The sequence below is a fragment of the Polypterus senegalus genome, chromosome 1 (genome assembly GCF_016835505.1).
Source record: "Polypterus senegalus isolate Bchr_013 chromosome 1, ASM1683550v1, whole genome shotgun sequence".
NCBI classification, from domain to species: Eukaryota; Metazoa; Chordata; class Cladistia; order Polypteriformes; family Polypteridae; genus Polypterus; species Polypterus senegalus.
Genome location: NC_053154.1, coordinates 92,916,536 through 92,935,614, shown reverse-complemented (window position 1 = coordinate 92,935,614; position 19,079 = coordinate 92,916,536). Strand labels below are relative to the sequence as shown.

Here is a 19,079-nt window from a genome sequence, read left to right as displayed (position 1 = left end):
ATTTTTGTGCAATACGCAATATTTATACATGAGCCCCCTGGAGAGCTACTGTGGCTGCAAGTTTTCATTCTAATTCTTTTCTCAATTAGTGACCAGTGTTTGCTTCTAATGAACTATTTTCCTTTATTTTAATCGACTTTTCTTGAGACTCTGACCACTGAATTGATTCTTTTTTCCTTAAACAGCACCTAAACATAAATTTGATGTGAAGTGAGCCAACAGACGACCAATTAAGTTGAGGCCTCAAACTCCAACCAGCTACACTTCATTCAGTTTCTTAATTTGAAGCCAATTCTTGTTGCTAATTAAACTCGTTCTTTAATTTCATGGCGCTCATTCTGCCATGGCAGACATTTCTAAAACTGTTGATTTTCTTGTTTAAGAGTGCTGTCTGTCAAAATCATTTGTGGACCTGAGCAGATCAACATTTTTGAGGCCTTCACCTTTCTTTATTTTCAGTTATAGTGTGATGGGCGCAGGCTGTTGTTTATGTGCTGGTACACTTTGTGTCTTAATATTGTTTGGTTGCTAATTAAGGAAAAAAGAGGGGCCTGAGTCTTAAGATGTGCATGAATTAAAATTAAGGCAAAGCATTAAATAGCAGCAAAGTCTGGTCACTTATTAAGAAAAGGGTTAGAATGAAAACCTGCAGCCATAGTAGCTCTCGGGACTGGATTTGGAGACCCCTGGTGTAGAGGGAGACCCCATCTTTGTGCATCAGGCACACATCATTAAAACAAAGAAGCAAAATTTGTTTCCAATGCATGTTATATCAAAAAAACTACCTGGATTTACAAATGTCATATATCTGTAACACAGAACAAAACTGAACGAGTAAAAATCTCACATGTCAATTTGAAACCTTTACAGATAACAGTGAACAGAACTTGCACCGCAAAAAGAAGTGATAAAATTAGACCTAAATTTCATGTAAAGTTGAATTACTACTGTTGTGGTGCAGCTCCGGTCAGTCATTAGGGAAGGGATAAGTCCCTCTTGAGCTCTGTCAGAGAGAATAATATGCATTATTCAAAAAATGGCTACATTTGAATCTTGCTGGTTAGGCAAGAAGGTTTAAATTATTGTTAACTAAGCACCACAATCTATCTTCACAAGCAATTTGATGCATTGCTAAATATCTACAACAATATAATAATACATTTAATGTAAAATAACAATACATTTTATTTATATAGCACCTTTCCAATACACTTACTGTTTAATTTCTGGCTTTTAACTTCTGTTATTTTTCTCTTTTACACAGCTTTGGTAATCTACAAATCCACACAACCTACACATGCTAATGTTCAGTCATGTTAGTACTCCAGGGACTCCACAGACTAATTTTTGAAACACCTAATCTTACCCAAAATAACACTGTTGCCCAACATATCACCATTTTCCCAAAGAAATTAACAGTGCTTCTATCCAAAACCCACTCTTCAGCCTAAAAGGAATTATCAGGCCATAGATTATTTCAGGCTGTGTTCTTGTGATGGATATAAAACATTGCATACACCATGGCAGAAGCAGCTAAGGTCAGCAAAGTTAGTCTGATGTTCTCAGTCAAGTGCAATATATCTTTACAATCTTAAAATGTGTTTGTTAAAACTTTTTACATTTACAGCAAGTACTAGATAGATAGATAGATAGATAGATAGATAGATAGATAGATAGATAGATAGATAGATAGATAGATAGATAGATAGATAGATAGATAGATAGATAGATCTAACCATCCTTTGGATAGACACCACGATAGGGAGCCAGTGTTTCCTGTACATTTCCATTATTATCTATAAGTAAGACTGATCAAAGTTTCAGAAAACAGATAAACACAATTCTAAAATGAAAGAATAAAAAATCTGTGTACCAATTTGAAATTGGACTCATTTGAGGTTTATGCAGTATATGTACTGTATATGCACACACACACTTGCACATATTTTCAAGTCTCATTATTCATTATCATCAGTGGTAGTTACTTAAAACAAAAATAACACCCATGAGGTTGTCAGTGTGACCTTAGTAGTCTAAGGAGTTTCTGTTCTTGAGTAGTTTACTAAACTATGAGTTTCCAAAATAATCACATACAATAAAATAAAAAAGTAAACCTTTAAAAAAAAACAATGTTTGCTACTGTTATGTAATTTTGCTACAACCTTTCAAACTCCATCAAGTCTGTTCTCAAATTCTAGGCCCCCTCCAATAGTTTTCATGCTGTACAGAAGGCACTAAGTGACTTGTCATTTCATGATCTCCTATAGGAGATGATATTTCCACTGAATGTTCAATTACTTCTTCAGATTTCTATTGTTGCGTCAAAGACTTTTGGTCACAGTGAGACATTGGAATCTATCATAGTAACATGGAGTGCAAGGTAGAAACCAATCATCACAGAACACACACATGCTTACTCATATTGCAATCCCCTTAACATGGACACTTTCGGTGGTGGAAGGAACATTGGGGCACCTGGAGAAGAACACACTGAGGTAAACTCAGGATTCAAGTCATTTCTTTCCCTAATGTATTTTAGTCTACTTTTCACTGTCTTTTCCGGTCACATTATCAGCATAATCAGTTATTTTAACATCTAATTGCTACGACACCACAAGTGTCAGGGCATGTGCATGACACAGTTTGTGACATCACAGTGGCCATATCATATAAGATCAGGCAGTGATCTGGCCTAGGAGCTATGAGGGGGCAGCACTAACCACTGAACTAATGTGGACAAATATATAATACAATAATTGTAAAAAGTAGACATTCAGTAACAGTGAAATAATTACCTTGGCTTACATTGATGTTTCATCGGCTGGATGTTTTGATCATGATACTGCTCAGATATTTTTATAGCTTTAAACTTGTTTAGTTATAAGCTAATATAAAGATTGAATGTATCAACATTTCAAGAGTAGAGATAAAGATGGTTATCCACTGTTGTGTTAAAATCCTCCATGTTTACTGACTATTATATGGACAAAGTTGCTGCATTTCGAATTTTAGATTTGTATGAAAATTTGCTGGTGATTTAGGCAAAATCCACCGATCCATCTCCATTTACTACAGTTTAGTGTCACATTGGATGAAACCCAACCTATCAGACTGTCACAGGGAACACAACTACTCACCCACACTGACTTATATGGGACCAATTTAAAGATGACTATCAGTATCTTCACATATACCATTATGCAGTGCTTTCTTAAATACATAATCCTGATTTGAATCTTCAGTCATAACAAGAACCACAAAAGTGGTCACAAATCATTAAGCTGGACAAGATACCTGGGTGATAGGGTTCTTCTTACGCTTAGTACACTTGCTTTCATACTCAGGTCTGAGCTGGAGTTGTTGTTGCTCCTCTTCAAAGTCAACTAGGTCCCATTCATACTCAAGACGAGCCTGCCGCCGCTTCCAAAACTCCAAAAACAAAGTCACTGGGAATGGAGAGAGTGAGGGAGAGCAAAAGAGAGGTTTGTTAAAATGAGTGAAATTCACTTACTGTCTGCTTATAGACAGCAAGACGTTTAGTGAAGCAAAAGTGGGAAATAACAATTTGGCTGATATACAGTATATTATCCAACAATTCACTTAAACAGACATCAGACCAAAGCCTATCCCAGCACCCTCAGGCTCAAGACCGGACCTAGCACTACTTGGATTGCAAGTTCATCGCAGGATACACTCACTCAGACACCTGCACTCACTCTATCTGGGTCAAATGTGGAAAACCAAGTGTGAGAATTTATAATGACTGCTCTAGCTCTGGATTCTCTCAGATTACATCTTAATATTATACATTGTTTGTCATTTAATACCAGCTTAGGCATCCCTACACAGTTTTGGAAAAAAAAATGCTAATTTAGATTGAAGTACTAGAACTTTATATTCTTAAAAAAATGTGTTGTTACTTCTAAATTTGTCCATCCAACCTCTATGCTAATGATCATACTTTGTAATTTATCTTTTATCTTATAAGTTAAAGCTGAAAGAAATTATTATCTTGGAAGGGAATGACATAACATACAGTATAGGACACATAGTTTATGACATTTTACAAGTATCAACCCACCCTGCTCTGTATAGAAAAGAGAAACACAATCATGCAAAATTGAAATGCAAAATCAAATAGGCATACTAACCCGACACTTTGTTTAAACCAGCGTTTCTCAACATTTAAGTATTTGCGACCTGAGTTTTCATAACAGTTTCAATTGTGCCCCCCTAACGTTTTTTTGAAAGGAGCCCAGTAATACCAATTTGTTCTTTTTTAATTAATGATATATCATGGATGCATATTTTATTACTAGATATTAAGCCCATTACAATAACGGGCGCTAGAACAGTAGTGCATAAACATTTGTATGAGCAGTCTATATTAAATGGCAAGGGACCTTGTATGTGGCTGTAATATGCGTCACTGTTTGGTGTGCCTTTAATTTTCTCTCTCAGTAATACTGGTTTGTATTTTCGTAAAATGCCTTTAATTTTGTCAGACAGTAATACAGTGGAACCGAAGTAATTTCCCCCATAGGATTGTATGTAAATACAATTAATCTGTTCCAGATCATATGAACTGTACGTAAATATATATATTTTTTAAGATTTTAAGCACAAATATAGTTAATTATACCATTAAATGCACAGCGTAATAGTAAACTAAATGTAAAAACATTGAATAACACTAAGAAAACCTTGAACAACAGAGAAAACTAACACTGCAAGAGTTTGCGCTATAGCCTTACGACCCGCTCGCTAAAAACACCTTTTTTAATGAGTTTTAAGCACAGGGAAAAAAATGAACATTTGAAAAATCCGTAATCTAATAAACAACCAAGAAAAGTAACATTGCAACAATGCAAGCGTGCGCCTGTGCCTGTGTGTGCGTGTGTGCGTGCGGGCGGGCGGGTGGGCGTGCATGCGTGCGTGTCGGTCTCTGTGGCGGGCCTGCGTGCGTGCGTGCGTGCGTGTGTGTGCGCGCGCATGCGTGACTGTCTCTCGTGCGGGCCTGCGTGTGTGTGTGTGTGTGTGTGTGTGCATACGTGCGTGTCTGTCTCTCGCTCCTGCCTGCCTGCCTGCGTGCGTGTGCGTGCGTGCGTGTCTGTCTGTCTCGCGTGCGCATGCACCTGTGTGTGTCTCTCTCTCTTCTCTCTCTCTGCACACACAGGGAATGCACAGGAAGAGACTGAACACGTGCCGTGTGGCTCCGCGCATGCGCACTTCACCAGAAGATACACACGGACACCTGGACGCACACAGTGGTTTTATTAAAGAGGATGATGATATCATGCGCTGCCGCGGCAAGGCCATTTACTGTGTGCCCAGCTTTCAGTGTGTGCTTTATTTGCTTATTATGCGCTGCCGCAGATAGGCCACTCACTGTGTGCCCAACTTTGAGTGTGTGTGCGACCAAGGTACTGTGCACATGGGTGGGGCACGGTGCGCTGTGCGTCGCGGCCCCGCGCATGCGCCCTTCACCAGAAGACACACACACACGGACACCTGGGCGCACACAGGGCTTTTATTAAAGACGATACCTACTTAATTTTTATCGACATTTATCTAACTCTATATTTATTTTTCTAGTATCAGAATGTAGTTTAAGTTCATTTGTTTTGGTTTCAATAGATGTATTTTTCATATTTTAGATTCTTGTTTCTATGCACCCCCCTTTGTGTTACTTCGCACCCCCCCTAGGGAGGCCCACCCCACAGATTGAGAGCCACTGGTTTAAACAATGTAACGTATTTCCCATTTTCAGACAATCATGTAAGCTTTTAAACTAATTTCCTAGATTATTATTTCTAAATAATCTACAGTTGACATGTTGATCTTAACCCAATGCCTAATTAAAGAGGTACATTTTCAAGAACCAGTAAAAGTTAAAAATCTTTATGTAAAAAACTTACCCCAAATTCCCATGAAGATGGCAAAAAACACAGTGCCAACATTATCAAAGAGATGAGATTGCTGAGAATAACATACAAGAAAAAAGTTAGATTTATACCTTCAACTTGTCTTAAAAATGAATAGCAGAAGGAGTAATAATTGATTTTAACAACAATAGCCCACATTCCTCCTCCATTATTCAGAATTAGACTAAGTGAGTATAGATACGAATGTTAGGTTAGATTGTGTTACAACATATAAACCAGGCTAATCTAATTCAGGCTAATGGGGAGCTAGATCTTATCCTGGCAATGTAGACAGATTAAAGCTAATCACTGCTCCCTTCTAACTCACATTCAAACTGTCAAAGGCTAATTTAAAATCACAAAGTAAGCTAAAACGCAAATCTTTCAGAATGTGGGATGAAAAACAAATTAGACAACCAGAACGAGAACCTGAATCTGGGACACCAACATGTCCATCAAGAATTGATTTTAAATTTGTTATTCATAATATTAGGGCAAAACAGTGATGTGTTCGAAAGTACTGCTATCTTACAACTTCAGAGCTGAAAATTGCATTCTCAGGTTGGTCAAAATCTATGTTGAGTTTGCGTGACCTTCTCACATCCCTGAATAGGTTCCCTCTGTGTAATCTGATTTCCTCTCACATCTAAAAGATGTATGGTCTCCCATCCAGTGTATCACCACTACCTTGAATTTGAATACATCATTTTGTTAAAAAAAAAATATCAACAAATAATGAGGAGACAATGCTACAGTTTTACAAAAATGAATGCACATCAAAAATTTTAACCGTATTTATATTTCTGCTTTGGCACACAATCAGCAGATTTAAAAAATACAGCTTAGGCTGAGGCTTTTTTTTTTTGTATTTTGTTTCATCCACATCCATTATTTTCATTAATTTACTTAGTACAGTGGTGTAAAATAAATAGTTCTTCTGTTTTACATGCTTAAGCCTTTATGTGAAAGCTGATTTGTACTTTCGCTGCATGTCTGCTGACACATTTTCCTGGTGTTCTCAGCCTTTTTTAAATAATGCTTACTTTATACATTCCATATTAATCATTATTAGGTAAAATGATGGCATTATGTTTAATGAATCTTTATTTAGATTTAATCAATCTGATCTAACATAATATTCTTCACATGTAGATGACAAGAGGAGAACACATAATAATACTCTACTAGGCTTCATCTGAAAAGATCTCACTCAGATATCTCAAAAAGCCAAGGTATGGGATGTCAGAGAGGTCGTGCTCAGGACTTAATTCCCCCTTGTCCTCTATTAGGTGTCAAAGTTGCCAGAGTCTCACCTTTGAAGACTCACAGGTAGTGTTTAGCTTCCAATAACCGCATTTCTTGTCACATAGTGGACACATGATAATCTGTCCTCCAATATCATCATTGCAGATTTCTTCACTATTGAAACAAAGAATGACCACTGAGTGTTAGCCATATCCAAAAAATAATAAATAATATTGTCTAACTACCTGTCCCCAGATGCACAACTGGAGGTGAAAGTATTGCATCTGTGACTAATGATAGCTGTTATACTTATTGTAAATCTACTTTTCCCCAGTCAATTCTCCCTTACAGTATTTATTGCTTTTTCATTTGACTTTTTAAATTAATATCAATCTGCAAATTAAATCAGTTAAGATACAGAAGCAGTGATTTATCCATCTCAGCTACCACCTTTTCTAAAAGATGAGATAACAACAAAGTATCACATGAATGGTTAAAAACCAGATATGCCTGCTGTATGAAGGATTGCTACACCTCTTCTTTTGGTTCCCTGTCAGTATCCCTTTGCTAGTGGTCGAATTAGTCTCCTTCATCTTTGCTTCTTGTCCACATTCTTCTCCCTCAACATACACTCCCTTATAGCCTGAGCCTCTGACTCTCTATTGACATTCTAACTGTGACAGGCCTGTGCTCTTTGTTGTTGGTGATCCCATATATATATTTTCTACCAGTCTTACCAGCTTCTGCAGAACTTTCTTCTTCCTCAAACACCAAAACACTACGGACTCCATAGTAGCCTTTTCCCACATCTGTAAGCTCTTCATGTCACTCTAACCTTTTCTCTTTGAGTTATGGTACAATAAATTTCACATTTACCATTCCTTTAGCGTTAATGAACCCATACTGTCTATCATCTGTCCTTACAATGCAACACCTCCCGGTCCAACAAAGGAAACAGTCTCACCACACTCTTACCTCCACACGTTATCACTGAAGGTTAGTGCTCCGTAAATGAAACAGATGAGGCCAACAATGGCTGCATAGAAAAGCATTTCTGTGTAGAAACCCAGCCAAGCGAAATAGATGCCAATCTTCTCTCCATAGTATCTCCTAAGCAGAGAAGCAGAACAGATTTGCATGAATAACAAGCAAGTGTGGATGGGCTTCCAAATCCAAAAGGCCGCCAGGTATCTACATTTCTTATGTAAGAAAGTTTTTCACCATAGAAGAATAGAGTCAGGAATGAGCATGAGATGGCATTTCTGTGAGAAATGTTTTAAAACTCTGAGCCAAGCTGAGATGGTGGAGTGAAAGATGTGAATAGATGAGTGGAGACTTTTTCCATTTTCTAATTTATAGGTGACATTTTCTTTTCTTTGAGCCAGTAATGTCATACCTGATAAGATTCAGCGGCTGCTCCTTGTAGAAGCGGGAGAGTCGTGCCCATTCACGGTATAAGGTATAACGCTCACTTTCACAGTTGGGGTCTTTTGCTTTTTTCCAGTATCGACACTTTAAAAAAACAAGACATAATAGCCACTTATAAAGTGTATATGAAATCCTCACTTAAATGGACATAAAGCGTGAATTTGCAGAGTTTCTGAGAGAAGCTTCTAACAATCTTTAGGGCTTGTAAAAAGTAATCTTTTGATTCCTGTTTTTTAGGAATTTCTGTGTTCCTTCCATGCATGACACATGATGAATCTTGTTATAAACTGAGGTCTGCTTTTTCTGTTATCATATACAATATGACATTATGAAATTCATGAGGATGCTTTTAACTGAGAATTCCACAACTGATTTATTTATGTATGTAGTCAAATGACTACAATTAAACACAATGTACTTACATCATGTAGAGGATATGCAGCCGTATAACTGCCATTGTTCAGGAGTCTTTTGATACCCAGCTTCTTTTTTCCATCTTCTGTTCCATATGGACATCGTGACAGAATGTAGTAAACCTAAGAGGGATGAAGATGATGAGACACTTTAAAATGATACACCATTCCTCATAAGGGGAGAACAATGATAGCTAATCACGAAATTAAAAACAAAATGTATTCATGGGACAAAAATAGCAGGTGTCTCATTTCTAGACAATAAAAATGTTGTCCATCCACATTCAGCAGCTGCTTTTGTCTTTTTTAAGATAAGGACAGAACTAGAGACCACGCAAGGTTTGTGGGGATTCTAGTTTATTGGAGGATATATCCATGCACATGTCCATTCTGAAGTAGCCATATTATTATTCCTCATTTAACAGATGCCTTTATAAGCAATTTAGTGCTACCAGTGTGACAGATGGCATGCAGCATTAAAAATGCCAAAGCAAACCTATGTCAGACTGGACTGGTCAAGGATTCAAGTGTGGTCAAGTTGCAGCTCTACAACAGGTCTGATTTAATTGGAATTGGAGAGTACAATAGAAATCTAAATGTAATAGTACAGTAGCTGTACAAAACTAAACCCCGTAAGTAACAGAAGAATGTAAATGAATGAAATTGTGAACTAATCGAATGCATTGCTTGCTAAGGCATGTGTCACTGAATTTTAAACAAAGGGACAGAAAACTGCAAGGCTACTTGTAGGTGACACTTTATCTGCCATATATATTATGCATCAACTAATTAGAATGTTAAAATGCATTCATTTTTAATCCAGTATTTAGTTCTTGCTGAACCATACCCTCACAAATAGAAGTTTGAAGACATTAATAAGTGACTCATTAGTGAACTTCTATTTTTCAACCTGCTTTGTGCAATTCAAGGGCATGATGATGATACTAGAACTTTATTTGTCCCAATAGGGAAATGAAACTTTTCACAGAAGCTCAATAAATGTGCTCAGAAAAAAAAGAAAAACAGTGGGAAATCAGAGCCTAAACCAGACATGGCCTGAGGTTAGAACAGTACTAATCCATCAAATGACATATCCACACTTGCCCAATTTAGAATCACCAGCATGTCTTTGGGCTGTTGGAGGAAAATCAGAGTACAGTACAAGGGAAAAGCCCATGCAGATATGGGAAATATGTAACCTCCATGCACACAATGTTTGGTCATTGGATTTAAGCCTCCTGGAGTTGTGACACAGCAGCACTGTCTTCTGCGTCATTGTGCCAAACGAGACCATAATGCATCACTCTTCTTACACCACTCCCTAGTTTACCTCTGCTGCTAGTCCTGGATAAACCAAAATTCGATAGTTTTATACTAATAACTAAAACAAACTTTGGTAAATTTGGTCATCCTAGCTAATTATTTCATTTTTTTCTTGCATTACATATGTAGTAAAACAGACCATGTGTAAGCAAAGGCTTTTAGTGTGCCACTGCGAGGGTTAGTCATACACATATTATTAACAATGAGAATCTAACTGATGGGGCAAACCTGATAAGGAGATGAGATGACTGAAGTGTGACACAATGCTGAAGTTCTGATGTGCTCTATTTGGCCAGGGTCGACAGCTATTTTAAGGGTTCCCATGCAAGCAACCTCTGCAGTAAGCAAACTAATTGTGCCTATTTTTGGAGGTTGCATGTTTGAAGAGAAGGTATAAAAATCAAACAACTGCATGGAACTCCAGAGGTCACCTATGGACAGATGGAAGACATCGCTCCTCCTCATGCCTAAGACAATGCTTTCTCACACTCTGACTGGATAAGCACTGATCTCAGGAAACCCCAACTGCATCTTGCTTTGGTTAAGTATAGTTCTCCTTTGACTATTATGTTATTATGAGTGTTAAAGCAATATTAAACAGAAGCAAGTATAATCTTCCATTAGTTTTACTGATTCTTTTCATCACCACCGTACCACTAGAGAATGATATGTGTATATATATCGAATTACCCCGATCTACATGCTGTCAAATAAACAAACCACACGCCGTGGCGCAATGTAAAAAGGCTTCGCCGCTGACGCCCGAGGTTCAATCCCCAAGAGGGGGTGCAGTGAGTGCGTGCGCCTGATGAGCCCAGAATTAGGGCAAAACACGTGTTGTGTACTCTGCATTATTTGATAGTAAACTATTCAACCATATATATATATATATACACCCTCACTTTGCTCACCCACTCCACAACCCCTACCCCTTGGGGTGCTTTACACTAGCCACTTCGCGTCTCTGCTGCATTTGTATGCACGCTAAAGACGGATCAGCTGCTAGCTTGCTGCTAGCTTGCTGCTAGCTGCTGCCGTGCCATGTGATCTGCATGTCAAGCTGGGCGTCGATCATTTGAAAGCATGTACAGCAGCTGTCCTTTAGTCTAACTTCCTTGTCTCTATTGACGTTAAAGTGTCTCCAAGAAATTGTTTGTCAGTAGGGGTGACGTGCAAAAAGTCTTGCAGGACTTCAAAATGTCTCCCCAATATGATCACGTCTCGACCCAAAATTTTTTTATATGAAAAATATGAATAACTCTAATGCCCCTGCTTAGTGAGACTTCTTGTATTTACATAACTTTTTGCATTAGTTTTTCCTTTTTTGTTATTTGTATATTTTCTATTGTTTGATGTTTCAGATCTAATTTGTTTACCATATTTTGTTTGTAACCCCTTCTTTATTTTTCCGTCCTTTCGGACATGAAACTTGGGTTATGGGTCTGAGACCATCCACGTCCACATCCATTAGGTGCACAGCATGAAACAAACCCTTGTTGTTATACAGCAATAAACTTGGTAAAAAGTATTTTGTGATATTAACAGGACTCCTTTTAATTCTAATGCTTTCACATAATGCACCAAACACAACAGTCCTTCTCTGCTGATATTTATCATCAAATATTTACCTGACATAAGTAAAGATAATTATAATATTTGCTGCTTACAATCCTGTTGCGGGTGGATGGGGGAAAGAGCGTTTCCTTGTCTTCGATGAGAAAGAAATCTGATTTATTCTTCTCGAAAGGTGCTGTGAAGTAGTCAGGCTCAGGGTTCATCACTTCATCTGAGAGTCGGAAAGGTTTGAAGAGCCAGCTGACAGGGATCTCGGGTTTACTGGGAATATCATTTTCTTTGAATGGCACTTTGATCTTCAGCACTTCAGCGTAGGTGGCCAGGACATCCCATGGTGTATGGATTTTTAAGTAGTAAGTCTTTCCATCTTCTGATTCCTGAAAATGAAAACAAAGTTCTATACTGTAAAAGGAGAACACACACTGATATAGTGTAGACGTTAAAAAAACAATACTTAATAATATTGGGGAACTTAGATAATTCCAATGGCAGTCATTTAAACGAGTAGTTTAGCCTGCTCCTTCAAACGCCAAATAGAAATATGAATGTAAAGAAAGGAAGACAAAAGTTTTGAGGTAAACCAGTTATAGTCACTAATTATGCTGCCACAGAGTGCTAACGTGTTGCATGTTGATTAATGCTGCACATAGGAAAAGAGTAACAGTGACATGACTATGATAACCCCATAAACCTATAAACTATGAAAAATGTGGTGAAGATGTTTAAAGAACAAGTATTACATTGACCAATATATGATTGCCAGATACGTGACTCCACCATCTTAGAAGCAACACGGAATTGTGTAATAAGCAAAAAACATCCAGTGAATTGTAGTAGTTTGTGGTTTGGTCATGCTACTTGAAGGACATCCTGGGAGGGAGGTGTGAAAGAAACCAAGGTAACACTGCTATTTGTGATAAAAAAAAAAGAATAGACACTGCCAACAAGGACATGAGCTGTACAGGCCAGTGGCTTTAATATTGGAACTCCTTTTGATTTATTCAGAGATCCCCAAATTACCAAAGGCCGCTGTGCAGTCCCAACCTAATTTGCTGTATCTCCTCAAGCATACTGACTAAGTAAGCTTTCCTGGCTAAGGGATTATCTGTGAATATGTAGGAACATATGGGACCACTGGGGGACTTGATATGACCATGTCAACCAGGACCACAGAACTGCAGGTTATCTGTGCCTGGACTTTTTGGTGATATATCCAATGAGTTTGGAGTAGTGAGGTGGGCTTTAGAGATAACCTGGTAAAAGGATGTAAGGCCACGGTGGAGAACGGTCATGATCAGAAATGGGATGGATGATTGTGTAGTAGTTAAGTGGACCAGCCACCCAATGGGTTAGTTAGGGTCTTCATGTCTGGAGGCAGGCCAACGAAAGCATAGATGTTTGTTATCTTTCCAGTTTGCTTATGTGTGTCTTACTCCCCTGCTGTAATAGTTCTGTATTTTGTTAATAAAATCCTTCTGACTTTGGCCCCTCGTGTCTGTGTTTTGGTTTAGAATTGGCTTGTGAGCATGGCTGTCTTAACATATAGGCACAATGGGCACTGACTGGAGGTCCCTGGAACACAGAGATCCATGATGTTTCTGATGCCTATGTATGTTTCTGTTTTGCTATAATAAGGGGCCTGTTAAGACAGCCCTGCTTGAGACCACCTCTAGGTTCAGTGATTTGGGTTTAAAGTGGAGACTGAAGCTTTCAAAAGGAATTGGGACAAAATAACCTTATTCTCAGTTAAGTGCCAAGCACAATATTAAAAGAGCCAGTTACAACAGAGCAGTAAATCCAGATTTAGGAAGCAAAGTCGGGCAAAGACACAATGGCAAGATGGGCATGCAATCAGAAAGAGAAATGGAAGGGGAGATAAACAGCATATTTGAGCTTTAAACGTGAGTAAGGAAACCTTCCACAAAAACCGAAACTTCAGTGGTAAACAACCTCTATGAGGCAGATCCAGTGGAACAGAAAATGAATTACGTACTGTATGTCGATTTTGTATTCTTGTTACCATTCCTATATGGGCTGCCTATTTAATTAACTGAAGGAAATTAAAATAATTTCAGCATTTCATTATGTATACAACTGAGCACTGAGAAAAACGATACATGAATACAATGACCTTATGAAAGAATCAGGGGATGAATGGAGCTTGTGGCCATGGACGGACCACAAGGGGGAGTTTCAGGAAAATGTCTACTCACAATCTTATCCTCTGTCTCCAGCTCCAAACCTGCCTTCTGCAAGTTGTTTTCAAACTCTTTTCTTCTTTCCTGAAAACAAAAAAACACATTAAATAAACAAATGTATTAAGCACAATATTGAGAAAGAAATTTTGAAGCGCCTCCTGTCCTGCTGCCCTTCATTTTGCAGTTACTGAACCACTGTTTAAGAGTGCATACCTTTCCTCATGTCACCCTGTTTTAGTCAGCTTTTGTGATACACAGAGAGCAGATGACCCTTGTCTAACTTTCACCTCACAGGAGTATTAGAGGTGAGAATAGGAGTTTCTGCAAGGATACCAAAGATTGTGGAATGTGGAGCAAAAGAATAAGGTGGGTAACCAATCAGCTCAGACAATGGCAGCTAAGCTAGTAGAGGTTTATGTTGTTGCAGTTGCTTCTAAAATAGTGAAACCAACCTGAGAAAAACATACTGTAGGTGTACTTCGAGACATTTTGGATCCATAAGTTCAGGAAAACTGAGAAACAGGGCAGAAATAATGAACAGGAAAAGGTGAGATGAGAAATACATGAATATAAATGTAATGTTAAAAAAGAATATTTCCCTAGCCGTCAAACCTTTTAAATCTTTGCACCATTTTGGCTTAGTCATCTACATTAGGAATTTTCACTTCTCTTAGCCCTGAGCACTTTCACTGCCTATGAAATGATGCAGTTCTCTGTTTCATTAACATTAAGGCAAAGTGTTTCTTCATGCCATTTTCTCATTAAATGAATAGCACACGATGGAAAAACCAGAATGATGTAAGTGAATTACAACGGTGTCCCTAGCAGCTGTTGAGTTTTAATCTGTGCTTTTCAAACCAAACTTTTCAAGTGGTAGTAGCCACTTGTTTAATACAACCAAGACCTTCATGCTCATCTTCTCCAGCTTGTGGTCTGGGCAGGCCTTAAGCTGGACATTATTTTGGGCAATGCTTATATTAGCTGTGAACATTATTTTGACTTTATTTGTTACAGTACGACTAATAATTGTATCTGTTGGAATGTGCTGGTAAAACCTACAAGAGTACATTTCTCAAAGCTGTAACATAATATTTTAGGAGGCCCAGGCCCCTCATGGACCCTGTGATCATCAGAGGTGACTGTGTGCAGAGGGTGAAGACCTATAAATACCTGGGAGTGCAGCTGGATGACAAATTGGACAGGACTGCCAATACTGATGCTCTGTGGAAGAAAGGTCAGAGCTGACTATACTTCCTTAGAAGGTTGGCATCCTTTAACATCTGCAATAAGATGCTGCAGATGTTCTACCAGACGGTTGTGGCGAGTGCCCTCTTCTACACGGTGGTGTGCTGGGGAGGCAGCATAAAGAAGAAGGACATCTCACGCGTGGACATACTTGTTAAGAAGGCAGGCTCTATTGTAGGAATAAAGTTGGACAGTTTAACATCTGTGGCAGAGCGACGGGCATTACGCAAACTCCTGTCAATCATGAAGAATCCACTGCATCCACTGAACAGGATCATCTCCAGGCAGAGGAGCAGCTTCAATGACAGACTGAGGAGATCGTTCCTCCCCCAATCTCTTCAATTCCACCCGGGGGAGTAAATGCTAACATTATTCAAAGTCCATCCATCCATTTTCTAACCCGCTGAATCCGAATACAGGGTCATGGGGGTCTGCTGGAGCCAATCCCAGCCAACACAGGGCACAAGGCAGGAACCAATCCAGGGCAGGGTGCCAACCCACCGCAGGACACACACAAACACACACCAAGCACACACTAGGGACAATTTAGAAATGCCAATCCACCTAACCTGCATGTCTTTGGATTGTGGGAGGAAACCGGAGCGCCTGGAGGAAACCCACGCAGACACGGGGAGAACATGCAAACTCCACGCAGGGAGGACCGGAAGCGAACCCGGGTCTCCTAACTGCGTGGCAGCAGCGCTACCACTGCGCCACCGTGCCGCTCTTTATTCAAAGTTATTTTCTGTTTTTACATACATTTTTATTATTCTTTAATTTAATATTGTTTTTTTGTATCAGTACACTGCTGCTGGATTATGTGAATTTCCCCTTGGGATTAATAAAATATCTATCTATCTATCTATCTATCTATCTATCTATCTATAAAACTGAATGGTAACAGTAACATCAAATAAGTTTTGTTTTTCATCATAATACTTATGAACATTGATGCACGATGTTTTTCTATCCACTCATTTCATCTTACTTATCTCACTATCCTGTAGTAAATGTATAGATAGATAGATAGATAGATAGATAGATAGATAGATAGATAGATAGATAGATAGATAGATAGATAGATAGATAGATAGATAGATAGATAGATAGATAGATAGATAGATAGATAGATAGATAGATAGATAGATAGATAGATACTTTATTAATCCCAATGGGAAATTCAAATATGTGTGTTTTCATCACTGGCTTAGCCCACCCCATGGAAATAGCCTTCCAGATTTCATACCAGGTGGCAGTCACTAAGGAACAGGTATGGAAAATAGCACGGTATGGCATCTCTTCAGATCCACATTTTTGTATAATATTCTTTGTATTCTGTCCAGTGTGTGCAGGGGAACTGTGGTAAAGCAAAATGAATAGTCAAAAGCGTTCCTCTCTGATTATCTACCACAAGCACCTCAGCAAATCAATGTAACACCACCAAGTTATGTGGGCCTTTTGAAGACCACACCATAAACATCATCCCCAGTAATGAAACACTTTTTATGTTTTTCTCAGTTTGAACTCATTAGCTCAAAATTCATCTTGGAACATGAGATGTGCTGATGCTTCACTTCAGGATTCAAACGTTTGAGCAACCAATATGCACAAACTGGGCTCATGTTTAATTGTTAATGAAGAGTGGATTCGGCTATACCATAACCAATACCTACAATATCTACTGTCTCACACATTATCTGTCTTTAATTCTGCATTATAATTCTCTCTACAGTAATAATACCTTTCTTCAGTAACTGATGTTGAAAACTAGCAAGACCTTGGATCATCTTCAACAGTCCTCTTGCCAACAATGAAATTCTGCAGCCCAGACTGTGGCATAAAAAGCGGGATGGGGCCAGGTACATATTGACTAGGAGAGAATGAATCTGCAGTGGTGCACTGTACGTTAGCATTGCAAAAATCAATAACAGCATTGTATTTGCCTTGTGCCAGGCTAATCTTTGGCCACTTACACAATCACCACTTTTCAGGTTAATACTCAGTTTAGGTTAATAAGTCCTGGATTGCCAGTCATAATTTGGTTGTTCAAACTGTTTGTCCGGCTGGATGACCTTTTCCCTCCAGAAGTGTCAATTTTGACGACAAAGTGTTAAAATGCTATTGTAATGTTACTCAGACAGACAATGAAAAAGCCAGATGGGGCTACTGTCCAGATGTCTTAAGAATCAGTTAAAGATTTGTAAGAAAACATTCACATTGAAAGAATGTTTAAAGTCACTAACTCCTTATCATTTAAAATCATATTGTAAGAAAAACCGCGATCTGACATGGCAGAATGAAAACACTAACAAGCCATCGATCTGTTATTGTCAAGGATTGGTTTTAAATTAAGTGATTAGGTTGGAATTAAAGCCTGAGGCTACTACAGCCCTCCAGGTCCAACTTTGCTGATCCTTGATATTAACCTCTTAATCTGGTAGAAGCTACTAGGCTAAAAAAAGACCCAGTCTTTCTACAGATTGGTTACTGTAAGTACTGTGAGTGGCCTCTCCAGAATTCCCTCTGCTCCTTTAATTTGTTCCATTTAGTTGTGAAAAGAGATGTCACGCGCCACACACTTTTGTCATCTTCTGAGAAGAGAAGCCTACTGCCCCAGAAGTCTTCCACGCATTCCAATTCTTTAAAAAAACAGGACAAAGGCTCTGGTCATGATGATTTAGAGACTGTTTCCTTCTTGTGAAATGAAAATTAAATCCAATTTTATTTTTTATTTTTTTGCTTATCACAGCTCTGTTTGCAAGTACCTCAACAATTTTAGGAATATAAATATTGGTTAATATCACTCCAGTCCCTCTTAGGAGGCACCATTTCTTAATTTAAAGGCCTGTAAGTAAGCCACGTTCTAAGTGTTAAGGTAATTTTAGCTATTTTTGCAGTTTTTCTATATTTATTTTATTAAGCATTCATTTTCTCAGTTTGTTTTCATTTGTTTTTCACTGTCTTGATGATCTCATGCTGTGTTTTCATGTGACTTATTGTTACTGGAGACGTGTCCTCATTGTAGGATGTGACTGTGAAGATGTATAAGACACAGCCAATATAACAAAGTACAAACTTTTGTGAATTTATTAAATACTTATGGAAAGGCTCGATAAAACTAACAGAATAATAAAGAATATTCTTGATTAAGACTACAGGTATTAATTCTTTGCTTTCCTGGCAATGATTGTTTGCCTTATATAAGGAAGCTTGCCCGACAGACTGTCCCATAGCTGACTTACAAGTCTTCTGAATTCTTTCATTTGTCACCATTAAGTAAAGTAAATAAGACTACCAGTGACACAGCCTTTTACGGAACGGTATTCTAATTGGCTATAAGGGCCAGGCAGTCGGATAAGCCATTAGGTTGGATGTTTCCAAGCATGTTGAGTAGGAATGTTTGCTCTCTTAACCCAACAGCAAGAAAAAAAGGAATGGCAATGAACGCTGAAAACTGTGCTAGTAAAGGTGGCAGAATTCTGCCATCAAGACATAACATAGTTAACCCCATTTCAGGCTTCTCCTATAAATGTAAATTTCGGTTAATGGGATTTCTATTCTCAAGAGAATGACTTCATGTGATTTAGCATGACCTGAATGTGCACTGCATTTGACTTTCAAAATGTCACATAGCCCTGCCCTAGTGGCTCATTAAAATTCTGACCACAAATGTGGGGAAGGATCTAACTGCAGCTACCCTTGACATGCCCAAGGATGTTGAAACACAC

General features: G+C 38.4%; 1 protein-coding gene across 6 annotated transcripts in view; it reads right to left on the bottom strand.

Moving 5' to 3' along the window:
* LOC120529571 (anoctamin-5-like) overlaps positions 1–19,079 on the bottom strand; it is a 128,648-nt gene that overhangs the window by 28,274 nt on the left and 81,295 nt on the right. For 5 of the 6 annotated variants that reach the window (XM_039753481.1, XM_039753497.1, XM_039753511.1 and 2 more), the window contains 9 exons: positions 14,122–14,190; positions 12,001–12,285; positions 9,020–9,133; positions 8,566–8,681; positions 8,145–8,279; positions 7,238–7,343; positions 5,919–5,979; positions 3,295–3,446; positions 1,367–1,447 (listed from right to left, as the gene is read on the bottom strand). In XM_039753481.1, the coding sequence (XP_039609415.1) occupies positions 1,367–1,447; positions 3,295–3,446; positions 5,919–5,979; positions 7,238–7,343; positions 8,145–8,279; positions 8,566–8,681; positions 9,020–9,133; positions 12,001–12,285; positions 14,122–14,190 (1,119 nt within the window). The remainder of the gene's footprint in view (positions 1–1,366; positions 1,448–3,294; positions 3,447–5,918; positions 5,980–7,237; positions 7,344–8,144; positions 8,280–8,565; positions 8,682–9,019; positions 9,134–12,000; positions 12,286–14,121; positions 14,191–19,079) is intronic. The other variant, XM_039753489.1, reaches the window with a different exon arrangement.